Raw genomic sequence first — 18769 nt, 5'->3', positions numbered from 1 at the left:
ACTTACATTGTAAGTCTGGACGGATCCGCTTGCCTCCGCACGGCCAGGCGGACACCCGAACGCTGCAAGCAGCGTTCAGGTGTCCGCTCGCTGAGCGGAGCCTGAACGCTGCCAGACTGATGCATTCTCAGCGGATCCGCCTCCACTGAGAATGCATTAGGGCAGGACGGCTGCGTTCGGGGCCGCTTGTGAGCCCCTTCAAACGGAGCTCACGAGCGGACACCCGAACGCAGGTGTGAAAGTAGCCTTATTGACACCATGTCCCTTTTGAAGCCCCCCTGATGCCCTCCTAGAGTAAAAACTCCCTAAAAGTGACCCCATTTAAGAAACTACACCCCTCAAGGTATTCAACACTGATTATACAAACTTTATTAACCCTTTAGGTGTTCCTCAACAGGTAATGGCAAATGGAGATGAAATTTCAGAATTAAAATTTTTGGTAACCTTGCCTCACAAAAATGTAATATAGAGCAACCAAAAATCATATGTACCCTAAAAATAGTCCCAAAAAAATGCCACCTTATCCCGTAGTTTCCAAAATGGGGTCACTTTTAGGGAGTTTCTACTCTAGGGGTGCATCAGGGGGGGTTGAAACAGGACACGGTGTAAATAAACTGGTCCATAAAAATCAGCCCTCCAAAAACCAAACCGTGCACCTTTCCCTCTACGCCCCGCTGTGTGGCCGTACAGTAGTGTACGGCCACATATTGGGTGTTTCTGTAAACAGCAGAGTCAGGGCAATAAAGATACAGTCTTGTTTGGCTGTTAACCCTTGCTTTGTTAGTGGAAAAAATGGGTTAAAATGGAAAATTAGGCAAAAAAAATGAAATTCTCAAATTTCATCCCATTTGCCAATAACTCTTGTGCAACACCTAAAGGGTTAACGACGTAAGTAAAACCAGTTTTGAATACCTTGAGGGGTGTAGTTTCTTAGATGGGGTCACTTTTAGGGAGTTTCTACTCTAGGGGTGCATCAGGGGGGCTTCAAATGGGACATGGTGTAAATAAACCAGTCCAGCAAAATCTGCCTTCCAAAAACCAAACGGCGCACCTTTCACTCTACGCCCCGCTGTGTGGCTATACAGTAGTTTATGGCCACATATGGGGTGTTTCTGTAAACGGCAGTCAGGGCAATAAAGATAGTGTCTTGATTGGCTGTTAACCCTTGCTTTGTTAGTGAAAAAAATGGGTTAAAATGGAAAATTAGGCAAAGAAATTTAATTCTCAAATTTCATCCCCATTTGCCAATAACTCTTGTGCAACACCTAAAGGGTTAACGAAGTTTGTAAAATCAGTTTTGAATACCTTGAGGGGTGTAGTTTATAGAATGGGGTCATTTTTGGGTGGTTTCTATTATGTAAGCCTCGCAAAGTGACTTCAGACCTGTAGTGGTCCCTAAAAATTGGGTTTTTGTAAATTTCTGAAAAATTTCAAGATTTGCTTCTAAACTTCCAAGCCTTGTAACATCCCCAAAAAATAAAATATCATTCCCAAAATAATTCAAACATGAAGTAGACATATGGGGAATGTAAAGTCATCACAATTTTGGGGGGCATTACTATGTATTACAGACGTAGAGAAACTGAAACTTTGAAATTTGCAAATTCTTCAAAATTTTTGGTAAATTTGGTACTTTTTTATGCAAAAAAAATAATTTTTTTGACTTCATTTTACCAGTGTCATGAAGTACAATATGTGACGAAAAAACAATCTCAGAATGGCCTGGATAAGTCAAAGCGTTTTAAAGTTATCAGCACTTAAAGTGACACTGGTCAGATTTGCAAAAAATGGCCTGGTCCTTAAGGTGAAATAAGGCTGTGTCCCTAAGGGGTTAATTGTAAATTCCACTTCTTGTACCACTATTGCCCTACCCAGATCACTTAACGCTTCTGGGGATATCTGCGAGAGTGGGATGGATGTTAAAAAGGTATCGTTTGTTTGTACTTGACCCGCATCTGGTTTTGTATAGAGCTGTTGGTAAAAGGCATAGAATGTGTTGTAAATGACTTCTGGGTTGGAAGATACTTGACCAGATCGTGAGTGAATTTGGAACACTTGGTTAATTTTGTCATATTGTCATATAGCATATTGTCAGGTTTGTTCACATATTTGTAGTAATACGAAGCAGTCCAGCGAGTGCTTTTCTGTATTATTTGACATAATCAAGTTTATTTGCATTTTGGTATATTTCACTGCCTTGAGCAAGTAAAGTGAGGGTGACCTCTGAGGAGCTCGAACCAGTCTACTAAGTTTGGCTTCTAGAGCTAGAAGGGTTAAGTTCCTTTCTTTAAGTGGGATGCTTCTCTAATCAGTTGTCCTCTCATAAAAGCTTTATGGGAAAGCCAAACCACTATAGGGTCTACGTCCAGATCAGCATTGTCTGATAAGAAATTTTCCATATCTTCCTGGAGCCGATCATGAACAGCAGGTCTAGTCAGAAGTGACTCATTAAGTCTCCAGGTAAATAGGAGACTAGTAGGAGTGGACGGTGTTACATCAACCATAACCATATCGTGATCAGACCAGGAAGCGACAATGTGTCTGCAATAAGACATAGATTGAAGGAGAGATGTGGAAGCTAGGATGGGATCTATACGGGTGTACAGGTGATGGGCGGGTGAGAAATAGGTGTAGCTCCTTTGTGGGCCATTGTGCTCTCTCCATGTATCTGCAATGAAGAGTGATTCTAAAACCTTTTTGATTTGTACCCCATGTATGGTGGGGCGTGGGGTATTTGGCGGGGAGGAGCGATCTAGTAAAGGGTCTATCACAAGATTAAAGTCGCCCCCCCCCCCCCACACACAACAAATCGTCATAATTAAGGGATTCAAGGAGTTGATGCATTTGTGTGAAAAAATTAACTGGTTCATCAGTTGGAGCATAGACATTTACAATACACATGGTATGCCCTCCACATTTACCTAGGAAAATAACATATCTGCCATTGGGATCAATGATGGATCGAGAAACGGAGTAGGAAAGAGTTCCTAATCAGGATGATTACTCCTCTGCTTTTAGTTTGAAATGTAGAGAAGAAGAACCTAGTGTACTGAGAATGGAAAAACTTAGGAGGTGGATGTGAAGTGGGTCTCCTGTAAGCAAATTATATCGGGACTATGTTTGAGATAAAAGGTAAACGCCGTCTTACGTTTTGTTGGGGAGTTAAATCCCCTCACAATATGCGTTATTAACTTAGACATAAGCTATATGGTGGAAAATTTCCACTTATACCAACTGACACTATGCTCCATTTTACATTAGAGAGGGGGGGGGGGGGGGAGGGGTGATCTCCATAAGGACATTTAAACCAAAAAACAGTAGTGATAAAGCAGTAATGGGTGTAGAATAACAACAAGGATGGCTGCGCCTAGAATGGCCAGCAAATAATGGTGGGCCGAATGCAGGAGTCAGAGAGGTAATATCCAACCCCTGTCCCACAAAAAGAGGCCCAATATTGGGTGGCAACATGTAAGTCTGAGTCGCTGTTTCCCTGTGTAATGACAGGGGTGCTGCTCAGTGAAGGGGTAATAGGAGATTGTGGATACCAAGCGTATAAAGAAAAGGATACCCTTAGATTCGGGACTGCTGAGATGCAAAAGTCCTTTCCCTAAGACCGCAGAAAAAAGGTGATTTGCCACATACTGATCAATGTCCCTGCGATTTGTTCGCAGATGAAGTGGCGGCGGGAATCTTCGTCCATAACCAGGCTGGACGTTGGGGTCTTGGAGGTGCCGCTGGGCCTTCCGTGCGTTCAACCGTTATGCCCGCGCGTTGAAGGGTTTTCAGCCCCTCCGCTGGAGTGTGGATAGTACGGATGCGGGAGTTCAGTTGGAAAGAGAGGGCGAAAGGAAACCCCCATCTATATCGCACTTGGGCCTGTTGCAGAGCCTGGGTCACTGGTCTCATTTCTCTGCGCTTTCGCAGTGTTGATGGGGCTAAGTCCACATAAAAACGAACAGAGGGTGGAAGTCCAGGTAAGTTGGACATGTTTTGTGCAGCATTCAAGACCATGTCCCTCACCTCTGGATGGTGAAATTTAAGGATGACGTCCCTCGGAATGTCCGGAGAACGTGGCTTTCCTAGGGCTCTGTGGACCCTATCCAACGGTAGCTGGTTCAGTTGCACTTGGGGCAGCAAAGCTGCAAAGAGGGAGGCCACGGTGGAAGAGAGTTCCAGAAAGGATTCAGGCAGGCCTCTGATTCTTAAGTTCCCTCTTCTGGACCTATTCTCTAGGTCTTCGAGTTTTAGTTAAAGCGCTTGTAATTGCACGGTGTGGGAGTCAATGTCTTCCCTGTCGGCGCCCATGGCGTCCGAAATCTCGTCTGTTCTGGACTCTAGATCAGAGACCCTATTTCCTAGGTCTTGTATTTGGCGGGAGAATTCCACAATTGCCTGAGAGAGTTTAGTACGAAAGAGGGCTGCAATATTTTTGTATAAGTCAGCCTGACCTGTAAGCGACACTTCAGGGTCGAGGTGCGGATCACTTTCAGCAGAGGAGGCCTGGCTTGTCGGGGACATGGCCTGGTCCGCCATGATGGATTGCCTCGTGTTTCTGAAGATCTCTGGTAAGTTCTGTGAAGGTGCCGGTGTCCCCAGAATTTAGATTTACCCTTGCCACGGGTCGTCTTCTGTGTCCCCTGCATGGGTACAGCTAGCTGGTGGAGCCAAGGAAACGGCGCTTATAACGGGAAAATGTCAGCGGTCGGAGCGGAGCTCACAGAGGCATGTCTTCCCCGTAAGCTGCGCCCCCCCCCGGGCAGTGCATCTTATAAAGCAGATACTAGTGAGTGCTTTCATTATGAGGTCCCAGTGCAGCGCCGATGGGGGGACTGATCTGAGCGCCGATGGGGGGGACTGATCTGAGCGCCGATGGGGGGGACTGATCTGAGCGCCGATGGGGGGGACTGATCTGAGCGCCGATGGGGGGGCCTGATCTGAGCGCCGATGGGGGGGACTGATCTGAGCGCCGATGGGGGGGGACTGATCTGAGCGCCGATGGGGGGGGACTGATCTGAGCGCCGATGGGGGGGGGACTGATCTGAGCGCCGATGGGGGGGACTGATCTGAGCGCCGATGGGGGGGACTGATCTGAGCGCCGATGGGGGGACTGATCTGAGCGCCGATGGGGGGACTGATCTGAGCGCCGATGGGGGGACTGATGTGAGGTTTTGATCAGAGCTCTAATCCAGGTCTGATATAGGGGTATGATCTGAGGTTTGATATGGGGGTCTAAACTGAAGTTTCATGAGGAATGGTGGTCTGATCTGAAGTTTCATGAGGAATGGTGGTCTGATCTGAAGTTTCATGAGGAATGGTGGTCTGATCTGAAGTTTCATGAGGAATGGTGGTCTGATCTGAAGTTTTTATGAGGAATGGTGGTCTGATCTGAAGTTTTTATGAGGAATGGTGGTCTGATCTGAAGTCTGATGAAGACTTGGGGTCTAATTTGGGGGTCTTATCGGAGGTATGATGAAAGATATTTGTTTCTTATTTTCCACCTCTAAAACCTGCTGGGCTTTATCATCAGGTGCATTTTATAAAGTGAAAAATACTGTATATTATTTATTCATTTTTACTAAACACACCTATTTACTGAAAGATAGACTTTAACCCCTTGTCTGATCTGCTGCTCAGCTCCGTAAACAGCAGTTCCACAGATGTGTTTTACAGTAGGAAGAAACTATATGCTTGAATAGGAAGGAGCTGTCTCATTGAAGTGAATGGGACAGCTTGTAATTACACCTGCTCGTGGCTGCAATGTCGATGGTGAGCAGGTAAACAAAGAAGGGTAGGCAGCACTCGCACGAGGACAGCTTTCTCTTCGAACAGCTGATCAGTGGGAGTGTCGGGTGTCGGACCCCACCAATCTGATATTGATGACCTATCCTAAGAATAGGTCATCAATATTAAAATTCCGGAAAACTTTTTTTGACCTGCAAAAAATATAGATGGTAAAACAACCTGCAAGTGGGGTCACTGTGGTGCATCGGATATGTATCCATAGGAACATTTTCCATTGAAACATCTGTCAGCAGCAGTGATTTTCTGTGTTTCAAACTGCAGCGACTCCTCACCTCTTCAGACACTGTAAGCAAAGCTACAAATAACCAAGAATATATCATTAGAACATGCCCTTAAAGGGAAAAGTATAATAAAAATTCACATGCAATTTCATTATTAGCTTTTACAATTTTTTTATTTATTTTTCACAAGTTAATTTTACAGATTCTGGCATGCTTCAGATTTGAAAAACTGCAAAAAGTAAATTGGGTTTTGTAAAACCCCAATCACATGCATTGTGAGCATTGTTAAAAGAACATAGATGCTCCAGAATTGTTATCATATGGGGAATGCATGAAGCTATTAAAACAGGCATTGGTGAAAGGTGCTCTTTAAGCCCCACTGACTTCACTGGGAGCATTATTAGTCCATCTTAAAGACATGCATCTAATTTATAAACTGAAGGAGGAATAAGCAGAACATCGCTTTAGTCAGACAATAAATGGGGGTCCCAATTCCTGGATCACCGATGATCCGTAAACTAAGACGCTGTACTCAATGAGATAGTATAGTTAGAGGAAAATATACCATTGCGAGCTTATGGGTAAAGGAGACAAAAATATTGAAGATAGATTTGCTGTAGCATTTTCAGGAGCCCTCATCGGTGCCGAGACTAAAGGAATGCTCCGATTTCATTTCAGATTTTATTTGAACCTGACATAAAAGATGGTAGCATGCTCCTTTGGTCTCAGTATGTATGGGCAAGTTCTCCTCAGAAGCACTAAAAATATCTCCGTACATGACAATATGGCAGTGCAGAGACCATATGACTCAGTACTAAAAGGAGCCATACAAGCCTCAAATCAATATAGGTGGACAAGCCCTTTTAGTAGGTACAATAGCAAGACAAACTTCTTACCTGCTAAATAAGCAACACTCTGAGTGTTTACTTCAAACTTATCACAATTCCTGTGTTTGTTCACGAGTGCAAGCAAAGTGTGAAGAATCCGTACTGTCCTTGCCACAGCAGTAGGGGAAGGATGTCGATAGCCTAAGGAAAGTCATTTTGTTAGAACCATTTTTAAAGGGAGTCTTTCACCTAAAATCACCATTATAGAACACTAACATCAGGATCTCCATTACATTCCCCATATTAGAATGCTACCTTCCATATTGCTGTCCATCGCCGATTTTCTCAGAAAAACACTTTTATTCAATATGTTAATTAGCTTATATAGGTGCCCAGGGGCGGCATTAATGCGGCCGTTGCCCAGGCCCCTCGTTGCTTTTCATACGAAACCCCTCCCCTTTCACCCCTCTGGCCCGCCCTAGGTTCTTCTGATTACGTCCTCCTCTTAGTGAGAAATCCAGCGCCGTTCAACAGATTCGCCGCGCCTGCGCACTTCATTTCCCATTATGGGCAGAGGCACAAGAGCGTTTAATGTGCATGTGCCGGCCAGTACATTCCAATCTAGCCGGCCTTGTGCCACTGCCTATAATGGGGAATGAAGTGCTCAGGCCCGGCGAATCTGTTGGATTTCTCACTAAGAGGACGACGTAATCAGAAGGTACCTAGAGCGGGCCAGAGAGGTGAAAGGGAAGGGGTTTCGTATGAAAAGCGCCGAGGAGCCTGGGCAGCGGCCGCATAAACGCCGCCCCTGGGCACCTTCAGAAGCTAATTAACATATTCAATAAAAGTGTTTTTTCTGAGAAAATAGACAATGGACAGCTATATAGAAACATAGAATGTGTCGGCAGATAAGAACCATTCGGCCCATCTAGTCTGCCCAATATACTGAATACTATGGCTTTATCTTATATGAAGGATGGCCTTATGCCTATCCCATGCATGCTTAAACTCCTTCACTGTATTTGCAGCTACCACTTCTGCAGGAAGGCTATTCCATGCATCCACTACTCTCTCAGTAAAGTAATACTTCCTGATATTACTTTTAAACCTTTGCCCCTCTAATTTAAAACTATGTCCTCTTGTATGGAAGGTGGAATTCTAATATGGGGAATGTAATGGAGATCCTGAGGTTAGCGTTCTAGAATGGTGATTTTAGGTGAAAGACTCCCTTTAAGACAGTCTTAAAGGACTATTCCAGCATGAGTCATTTATCAATTGTTCACTAAATAGGTGATAAACGCCAGACTGCTGGGACACCCACCGATTGCCAGAATGTGGGACTCTGGTATCTAATTCCCCTTAGCCACAAGACCGTGGCTATAAGGAGTCTGAATGGAGCGGCAGCCAGGATACACACTGCCACTCCAATCAAATTCTATGGCACTGGCGATCGGTGTGAATCTGACCTAGAATTTATCGCCTATACAGAAGATAAGTGATGAATGCTTCAGGCTGGAATACCCCTCTAATATCTAACATATATCTATATGTAAATACAAAAATCCTAGTTGATCACAGCACTCTGTCAAATCTGGCTGGTGTGGGTGCTCGGCAGGGGTTTGTTCCTGGCTCCACCTCCTGGAACTCAATTTGTGTCAAACAATTCAGACAGCACTCTAATTTTTTAATGCTATATTGGTTTTTATTGGCCGGACATGGTGGTACACAAAGCAACGTTTCGGGCACATAGGATGCCCTTCGTCAGGCAGAAACGTGTTCACTGGACAGAGGGAAGAGCCGGCGCTGACCTCGCTCCAGTGAACACGTTTCTGCCTGACGAAGGGCATCCTATGTGCCCGAAACGTTGCTTTGTGTACCACCATGTCCGGCCAATAAAAACCAATTAAGCATTACAAAAATTGGAGTGCTGTCTGATGTGCTTGACATATCTATATGTAGAATTCTAACATTTCTATTCATGCAGAATGGCCAGGGCTGCAGCTGAGCGACAGGGAAAGTCAGGTCTGTGCTGCTGTGGGAGTAACTGTTTAATAAGAAAGCTACTCATTTTCTGCTGAAAAGCTATCATGTGGCTTAAAGGGAACCGGTCACCTCCAAAATGCATGTAAACCCGCCAGCAGTACCTCAGGGTAGCCCGCAGTGTGATACTAATCATTTTTCATCCTCCAGTCTGATGCTGCATAAGGTAAGAAAACGATCTTTTATCCTCCGTCCGCGCTAATTTGCATGTCCGCTTGAAGTCAAGGGGGCAGCGGCCTCCTTGCTTCAAGTCAAGGTAACCACGCCCCCTCTTGCCTTTGAGTGACAGCCCGCAATTTGGCTTCACTTTCCCAAGTCGCGCGCATGCGCGGTGCCCTCTGTTTTACTGCACGATCGCAGAGGTACTGCTGGCGGATTTACATGCATTTAGGAGGCGACAGATTCCTTGTAAGGGCACATCCTAGAAAATGCCATCCCTTTATAAGAGGGGAATAATAAGAGGGTAAATAAATAAAAAAAACTCACAGAAAACCATTATGACAGAGCGTGTAAGACTCAACTACAGTTCTTGGCATGGGCATTAACTACATTAAATACTCTGAACACATCACTAAATACATCGCTCTTAATCTACGTACCTTTTAGCAAGTGCCCAACTAGTGCAAAGTTAAAGTTAGAGTTGAAATTGAGGCCAACAAAATGGTCCATTTGTTTACAATGCCATTCCTCTAGAGGATTGCGGATTTCCATAAAGACTTCTTCTGGACTCTGCCAAACAGAAGAAGCAGCATTCCATTAGTCAGCCATATGCCCCTCTCCATATTATAGCATTATAGAGCGTTCATCTTTGAAATGAAAAAATCACTAGCAAATATCACACATTGCTTTAATATTTAGCATATGACCCTGCGCTGGGAATATAATCACTCTACTCTGTGGGCTGAATATGAAGATGATTTCTTCAATTCAATCCGTAGATTGTTTCCTCCTCAAAACTACGTCCTATTTTGTGTGCAAATCACTTCTACAAAAGACGTGGTGAACACTAATATAAAGGTAACATTTAGATGCCCTGGAAGGAAAGATCTTGCGCACAAGTCAGGTGCTTATGGCTGTGCAGGCATCACGGCCGGCTTTTCTAGAGCATACTGATCATCCAGAAACGTTTAACACACACATACAGCATTTCCACAGGAAAGGTCGGCTGGGATTAAGAGGCTTCGGCACATAACAGAAGCCAAAACATTGTGCCAACAGAAGCCAATGGATGATCATGTGATGCGGTCTATCGGGGTTCAGTGATTCTGACTAAGTAATAAAGCATACAGTGCTATTCTTGAAATGAAAGTATGGAAATCCTGATAGATCCCCGACACATTAGAGAGGTAAAGCTATACTCATATTTTGGCTGTATTTGCCCAGAATCCATTATCAATTGAGTAAAAACATGATGATTACTGGGATCTGACGATGCTTTCATACCAAATGTGAGCATGGCTAAGCAGTTCACCACGTCGGCTATACACACGTGACGGCAGTTTGCTTACCTTGTCATTAAATACTCGAAGGCTGTCTAATGTGTGCAGGTTTTGTTCCAGAAGAGCTGTACCCGCCGAATACAAACTAACTTCATCCAGCTGCAGTACTGCCATAGCCACCCAAAAGAGGGCTTTGTGCATAGGGGAATCCTAGGATGATGGTGACAAGTCAGTAAAGCACAGCAGCAGACTCCGGCCTACTACACCATTAGGGTCCATTCACACGTCCGTAGTGTATTGCGGATCGGTAACACACCCGGCCGGCACCCCCCATAGAACTGCCTATTCTTGTCCGCAATTGCGGACACGAATAGGACATGTTCTATTTTTTGCGGAGCCGCGGCCCGGAAGTTCGGGGGTGCGGCACGGAAATGCGGATGCGGACAGCACACTGTGTGCTGTCCGCATCTTTTCTGTCCCATAGAGAATGAATGGGTCCGCATCCGTTCCGCAAAATTGCGGAACAGATGCGGACCCATTTGCGGACGTGTAAATGGACCCTTAAGGCTACATTCACACAACCGTGTTTTGTGGTCTGCAAATTGCGGATCCGCAAAAGTAAACGGATGACGTTCCTTATGGCATCCATTTTTTTTGCGGATCCATTGTAACAATAAAAAACAGACAAGAATAGGACATGTTCTATCTTTCTTGCGGGGCTACGGAACGGACATACAGATAGCACACTGTGTGCTTTTCGCAATTTTTGCGGACCCATTGAGATGAATGGGTCCACATCCTATCCGCAAAAAAAAATTAATAAAAAAAATTAAGCGGGTTATCCGCTTTATTTATATTGATGACCCATCCTCAGGACATCAACAGCGGTGAACAGATGTAATAACAAGAATCCGTCCCATTCACTTCTATGGGACGGCTTAGGTGTATTTACACCTGCTCACCGCTGTGGGTGCGACAGCGAGAAGGTAAATAATGAAGGGAAGGTAGCGCTTGCACTGAGAGCGGCCTTCTCTTTAAGGAAAAGATTGTCAGGGGTGCCGGGTATCGGACCCCCGCCGATCTGATATTGATGACCTATCCTGAAGATAGGTCATCAATATAAATAAAGAGAACAACCCCTTTAAACGACAGCAATTATAAAAGATCATTTAATTTTACTACTTGGATGACCCCTTTAAGACAATACCGATACAATAACTCTCCTGAGCCTTGGGACAGCCCAACGGTTCAAGACACCAGCACACATGTGTAGAATGGTTCTATACCATTCAAGTAGTCCCATTATAGAGGTATACTTGGTGAAATACAAGGGCAACTACTGGAGCTCCATATGTTTAAGCAGCAAACATACATATAAATAGAGGCTCTGCTACTGGATAACTACACCAACGATGATTTTTTTGCTAAATGCACCAAAACTGCTTTGCTTTAAGGGGTTTTCCGGTTACAATGATTTTTAAGCAAGTGCCTGCAGCTTGCCTGCTGAAACAGAAGATTCGTACTTACTTGCTCCGTGCCACTCCGGCCCTCCATCTTCCAGTCCGTGCACCCTATACATCCAGTAACGACTGGTTTCAGTGGTGACATGCTGCTTGAGGCCACATCACTGCTGAGGCCAGTCATTGGCTGGACCATGGCCCATGCACCACCGGATGTAAACAGATGGAGGCAGCGTGGAGCAGGTAGGTATGAAGCTTCTGTTTCAGAAGGCAGGCTGCCGATTAAAAATCATAACTGGAAAACCCCTTTAAAGTAAACTACTGTACCTGGCCAGGTATTTCTAGACCTGCATAGGGCAATACAATGTAATATAGAAACATTCTGCACGTTTCCATTTGCAGGAACGGACATGGCTGGATAGAAAGAAATTAGAAGTATATATTTAGCGGTTTTAGTGAGGTGCAGATGACAAACTACTACTTAACACTTGATAACTGTAGAAACGTGACTCTTACCTTGTTAAGAAGCGGCTGTAGTTTGGTTAGTGCTATCACAGTGGCTTCTATTAAAACTTGGCTATTGTAATTATCAGGACCTTTTAAGCAGCTTTCAAGTCCCTAAAACAAATACGTTTGATCAAAGATTTTTTATTTTAATAGAAAAAAAAAGGGTCACATTAGATATATTTGGAATTTGTAAGCATATAGAAAACTTTTAAGAAAGAATCTGAATACATAATTTCATTTCCAAGCACAGATCATGTGAAGCCGATGCAGCCTGTAGGCACTACTGGAGATATAATATACTCCTATGACATTTTCTTCTCAGTTAAACATTGGAAAACATTTATCAGGGGGGGGCTGGACTGGGGAGTTAAAAAAAACCCCACTCACTTTGTCGCAGTGTCTCAGTTCCATTGCTGCGGCCGTGGACTGGAAGTGGTGACACGGCATATACATGCATGCAGATTGTAAGACCTTGCGGGCAGGGCCCTCCCTTCTTCTGTACCAGTCTGTACTCATCTTGTTCATGCTTATTGCAATTGTCTGGATTATGTATGTGTACCCCTTATAATATGTACAGCGCCATGGAATGAATAGCGCTTTAATAATAAATAATAATAATTATGAATGCTGCTGGCAATCAATGGGTACCAAAAGCAGCAGGGAGAGACTGACAAAGTGACATTTTTTCATACTCTTTCGAGCCCCCTGCTAAATTTTTTCCAGTGTCCAAGTCATTCTTTAAAGAAGCACTCCGTATTTTTTTATGCTTTGGTCTGTTTGCTTAATTCCTAATTTATCAGCCTCTGCTTCTCTGTTGTACCAGTGGACTCCACCCTAACTGACAGAATCAGAGTCTTTAATATACATTAGAAATCGGAAGCTCTATGCATTCCTATGAGATGCTCAATGTGATTCTCATAATACATAGAAATACTAATGTGGTGGAAACAGAGGCTGATAAATCAATGCTTGGTAAGAAAAATTAACACCAATATCAACCCGATCTGCACTTATCCACCAAGAATAAGTGGAGCATCGGAGCTTTTTATGCTTGCCCTTTGCTGCATTGTTTACATTTGGACACTGATAGGTGGAGGCTTCCGCCTATCAGTGATCCCAGTGACATCACTGGCTCTGATGGGCGGTCTTCAGTGCTGTCCTAGCCGTAAAAACAGGCTCGAAGGCCGCCCATTAGTGTCAGAGACATCACTGGATCTCAAGAAAATTCCCTTGCCCTCCGTGATTCAGCGCAGGGCAAGAGGGAGCATTGGAGTGGGTAAAGTTGGTGAATGAATACAGATCTGAACCCGGACAACCCCTTTAATACCTGATGTACATTACCAAACAACATTTTTTTCTGGGAGTGCTTCTTGAAGCTAAAGACACAACAGCTTTTCATATAGTACAACAAAGACAACCATCATGATTGTGTATATATGGCACCAACAGTCTAATATTTAGAAAGATCGCTACATGTAATTCTGAAATGTATCTGAGGAACTGGGAATAATGACGGAATGAAAGCTCTGCAATAAAGGAGCCCTGGTCCATTACTTGTGAACAGGCAGGAGAAGCAAAAATGGTTTCTGAGCAGGATGGGATTAATAGGCAAGTTAATAGATTATTTTATTAATATACCTTAGGTGCCATATTGATTTCCACTACTTTCACTTTGTAATAGACCTGCAATCTGAAATGCAGTGTGCATACACATATGGCATCTTTGGTGAAGGCATAGTACAGAGTCTACCCACGAGTCAAATCGGTACCAGGTCAACAGGATGTGGTATCCTGTATAAGTTTCGTCTGATTTAAAACCCATTGCAAACAGACAACACCCCAGTAGATTGCTTACTTTGCTCAGGATGCGAATGATCTGTTTGATCTGTCCATGAGAGACACGTTTGCTGATGCACCCGAACACAACGAGCGCTCGAGGCTGAAGTGACGGATTGTACTGGAATGCAAACCTGTGCAGAGAGAACATTGTGAGAACATATAGAAGACAGACACAAAAGTCCACCAACTTTATAGATCATGGTGCATCTACAAACATACTTTTGAGCAAGCTCAGTCCACTGGTCCAACCACTTGCAATTCGGGATATCTCGCATGCAGGCCTAAAAATGAAACACATGTTAGACTACAACCCCTTTAATTACAACAAAAACATGCTGCTTTCTGATATTAACTCTTTCCGACATCGCGAATTTCCGCAGGAGAAATGCTAGCACAGGCTTCCAGTATCCGTAGTTTCAGGTGCTGCACATCTTGTATCTTCACAGCATAGACAATTGCCTTCAGATGACCCCAAAGATAAAAGTCTAAGGGGGTCAGATCGGGAGACCTTGGGGGCCATTCAACTGGCCCATGATGACCAATCCACTTTCCAGGAAACTGTTCATCTAGGAATGCTCGGACCTGACACCCATAATGTGGTGGTGCACCATCTTGCTGGAAAAACTCAGGGAACGTGCCAGCTTCAGTGCATAAAGAGGGAAACACATCATCATGTAGCAATTTCGCATATCCAGTGGCCTTGAGGTTACCATTGATGAAGAATGGCCCCACTATCTTTGTATCTTCACAATCTGTGAAAATACAAGATGTGCAGCACCTGAAACTACGGATACTGGAAGCCTGTGCTAGCATTTCTCCTGCGGTGTTGCTATCAGTGTGTGAAGAGTGGGAGAAGAGGGTTGCATTGACAATCCAACACAATGGGCAGCACATTGAACACATTTTATAAGTGGTCAGAAACTTGTAAATAACTCATGAAAGAATAAAGTTACGTTAAAACCAAGCACACCATTGTTTTTCTTGTGAAATTCCCAATAAGTTTGATGTGTCACATGAGCCTCTTCCTATTGAAAAAACAAAAGTTGGATTCAAAATGGCCGACTTCAAAATGGCCGCCATCCATCTTGAAAAGTTTCCCCCCTCACATATACTAATGTGCCACAAATAGGAAGTTAATATCACCAACCATTCCCATTTTATTAAGGTGTATCCATATAAATGGTCCACCCTGTAGTTTTTCTTGTGTTTTAATACTTAAAAAAATACAAATAAAAAATTTGGGAAAAATCTATTTTCTTTTACTCGCCATATTTTAACCCCTGTAACTTTTTTTATTTTATGTCTAAGGAGCTCTGTGAGGGCGTATTTTTTGTGCTGTGATCTGTAGTTTTCAGTGATATCATTTTGGAGTGTCTATTACTTTTTATTCAATTTTTTAGGGAGTTGAAGCAAACAAAAAAACTGCAAATTTTGTATTTCAATTTTTTTTCCCATTACGACATTTAGCGCATGGGATAAATTTGTTTATATTTTAATAGTTCAGGCATTCGGGGAAGTGAAGATGACTGATATTTATGGTTTATTTTTATTCTGGGTAAAGGGGGGTGATTTGAATTTATAATTTCTTTACATTTAAAAAAAAAATAATGTTTAGGTCCCCAAGAGGACCTCAACATGCAGTGGGCAGATTGCCATTTCTATTCTACAATGGGATTTAATGCATTACTGAATAGAAAATTCTGTATATTCCAATGTTGTGCTGCCATATGCAGGCCTACATTGGAATATAACTGTGATAGGCATCAGAACCTCCATCAGGCTCTGGCCTTTCACATCCAAAAAACTGCTCCCCTGATGTCGCATGCTTTCAGTTCTCAGAGGAGGTGTCACATTTGACAATGGGATCTGAGGGGTTAAATGCTGATTGCAGATATTAGCCCTGGGTGTCTGCTGTGCGAAACAGCAGAAACTTGGTGTCTATGACACTCGCTAAGGTCCGGAGCAGGCACCATCTTTAACAACCCAACATGCGGGTTGGGAAGGGGTTAACAAACAATTCCCTGAAAATATAAAAAGATAACTTTACAGTTATACCTCCATAATTTCTAAAAGTGCTTCTGTAACAGTTTCCAATGACGTCAGAGCAAAGGTCTCTCTTTCGTAAGAACCAGGTGAGAAGGAGCGATCCCGATAACTGGATCGGAACGCTATAACCGCTGCAGACTTGACTTTGCTGATCCCGAAGAGTAGATAGAATTTGGGAAGAGAGAATTCGGTCAGACTGAGCCGCAGTACTTGTTTTGTCTCCTCTGAAAACAGAACAATTTAAAATAAACCAGTTTGGCATGGCACGTTTATCAGCACTGCCCCAGAACAACAAGGACAGATATTAGAGGGGTAATCCCACACATTCTACTAGGGGCTACTAGACTCAAGAGATTGCAAACATAAAAGACATTCATTTGGAGCCCAGCTCTTCCAGCGTCTCTTAGAACAAACTTAACATGCAGAATTTGACTAATGTAATCATAAAAGTACATACCACTGAAATGCAGCTGTGAGCAAGTGCACAGAGAGTGAATGATATTGATCACAAGTCCATGGGTGGAAGCTCGAAGAGAAAGAGGACCTGTAGCAACCAATAACGTGACAACATGAAAGAGGTAGGGAAGATGGGCAGCCACATCCAATGAGTTGTTAAAAGACAGCATAAGCATGTATCGGGCGAGTATGGCAATATCATCCCACATGAGATGCTGCTCCAGCGTAGGAGTGGGAGAAAGGCAGGTCTTGTCTATTATTTTACACATCCTTCCAATGACCTGGAAGGGAAACGTGATTGTTATTTTATGGATAAATCAACTATTATACTGTGAGGAACAGAAGTATTCGAACACCCTTCGATTTTGCAAGTTCTCCCACTTAGAAATCATGGAGGGGTCTGAAATTCACATTGTAGGTGCATTCCCACTTTGAGAGACAGAATTTGAAAAATTCAGGAAATCACATTGTATGATTTTTAAAGAATTAATTTGTCTTGCACTGCTGAACATAAGTATTTGAACACCTGAGAAACAGCAAGAATTCTGGCTCTCAAAGACCTGTTACTGTGCCTTTAAAAAGTCCACCTCTACTCCACTCATTAATCTAACTTAGTAGCACCTGTCTGAGATCTTTAAAGACACCTGTCCACCCCACAGTCAGTCAGGGCAAGACCAAAGAGCTGTCAAAAGACACCAGAGACAAAATTGTGGACCTCCCTAAGGCTGGAAAGGGCTACGGGCAATTGCCAAGCAGCTTGGTGAAAATAGATCAACTGTTGTAGGAATTGTTAGAAAATGGAAGAGTCTCCCTCAGACTGGGGCTCCATGCAGGATCTCATCTCGTGGGGTATCACTGATAAGAAAGGTGAGGAATCAGCCCAGAACTAAAGGGAGGAGCTGGTCAATGACATGAAGAGAGCTGGGACCACAGTTTCAAAGGTCACTGTCGGTAGAACACTACGCCGTCATGGTTTCAAATCATGCATTGCACGGAAGGTTCCCCTGCTCAAGTCATCACATGTGCAGGCCCGTCTGAAGTTTGCCAATGACCATCTGGATGATCCAGAGGAGGCATGGGAGAAAGTCATGTGGTCAGATGAGACCAAAGTAGAACTTTTTGGTCTAAACTTCACTCGTCTTGTTTGGAGGAAAAAGAAGGATGAGTTGCATCCCAAGAACACCATACCTACTGTGAAGCATGGGGGTGGTAACATCATGCTTTGGGGGTGCTTTTCTGCGAAGGGGACAGGACGACTGCACTGTATTAAGGAGAGGATGAATGGGGCCATTTATTTTGAGATTTTGAGCAACAACCTCCTTCCCTCAGTCAGAGCATTAAAGATGAATCGTGGCTGGGTCTTCCAACATGACAACGACCCGAAGCACACAGCCAGGATAACCAAGGAGTGGCTTCGTAAGAAGCATATCAAGGTTCTGGAGTGGCCTAGCCAGTTTCCAGACCTAAATCCAATAGAACATCTTTGGAGGGAGCTGAAACTCCGTGTTGCTCAGCGACAGCCTTGAAACCTGACAGATCTAGAGGAGATCTGTGTGGAGGAGTGGGCCAAAATCCCTGTTGCAGTGTGTGCAAACCTGGTCAAGAACTACAGGAAACGCTTGACCTCTGTAATTGCAAACAAAGGCTTCTGTACCAAATATTAACACTGATTTTCTCAGGTGTTCAAATACTTATGTTCAGCAGTGCAAGACAAATACATTCTTTAAAAATCAGACAATGTGATTTCCTGATTATTATTTTTTTTATATCTCTCAGAGTGGGAATGCACCTACAATGTGAATTTCAGACCCCTCCATGATTTCTAAGTGGGAGAACTTGCAAAATCGCAGGGTGTTCAAATACTTCTGTTCCTCACTCTACCTGCTTCGCATAACACAGGTATAAACAGACCTTGCTTGAAACCAGCTTGACATTGCCAGATGCTAGAGCAACTGCTGTATCTGCCATGACCTCAGCTTTAATAGATCCCAGGCCACCCGTTGCGCTGGTTTTAATGAAGCTGTCAAGAACGACATCAAGAAGATCTGTGATCTAGTTAAAAACAAAGAAAAATACAGTAATTACACTTACAAAAAATGCAATAAAATTGTAATTCAAAAACTGAGTTATTA

The 18769-nt window shown here is 43.6% G+C and overlaps 1 protein-coding gene across 4 annotated transcripts in view; it reads right to left on the bottom strand.

The window, feature by feature from the left end:
* Window positions 1-18769, bottom strand: part of NF1 (neurofibromin 1) — a 259226-nt gene that overhangs the window by 46956 nt on the left and 193501 nt on the right. For all 4 annotated transcript variants that reach the window (XM_040424878.1, XM_040424880.1, XM_040424879.1 and 1 more), the window contains 10 exons: window positions 18549-18689; window positions 16639-16918; window positions 16191-16405; window positions 14355-14416; window positions 14152-14266; window positions 12306-12407; window positions 10399-10539; window positions 9490-9619; window positions 6920-7051; window positions 5962-6097 (listed from right to left, as the gene is read on the bottom strand). In XM_040424878.1, coding sequence (XP_040280812.1) covers window positions 5962-6097; window positions 6920-7051; window positions 9490-9619; window positions 10399-10539; window positions 12306-12407; window positions 14152-14266; window positions 14355-14416; window positions 16191-16405; window positions 16639-16918; window positions 18549-18689 — 1454 coding nt within the window. The remainder of the gene's footprint in view (window positions 1-5961; window positions 6098-6919; window positions 7052-9489; window positions 9620-10398; window positions 10540-12305; window positions 12408-14151; window positions 14267-14354; window positions 14417-16190; window positions 16406-16638; window positions 16919-18548; window positions 18690-18769) is intronic.

The sequence above is a fragment of the Bufo bufo genome, chromosome 3 (genome assembly GCF_905171765.1).
Source record: "Bufo bufo chromosome 3, aBufBuf1.1, whole genome shotgun sequence".
NCBI classification, from domain to species: domain Eukaryota; kingdom Metazoa; phylum Chordata; class Amphibia; order Anura; family Bufonidae; genus Bufo; species Bufo bufo.
Note: the sequence above shows the minus strand (reverse complement) of the source record. Positions and strands in the feature narration are given on the sequence as shown.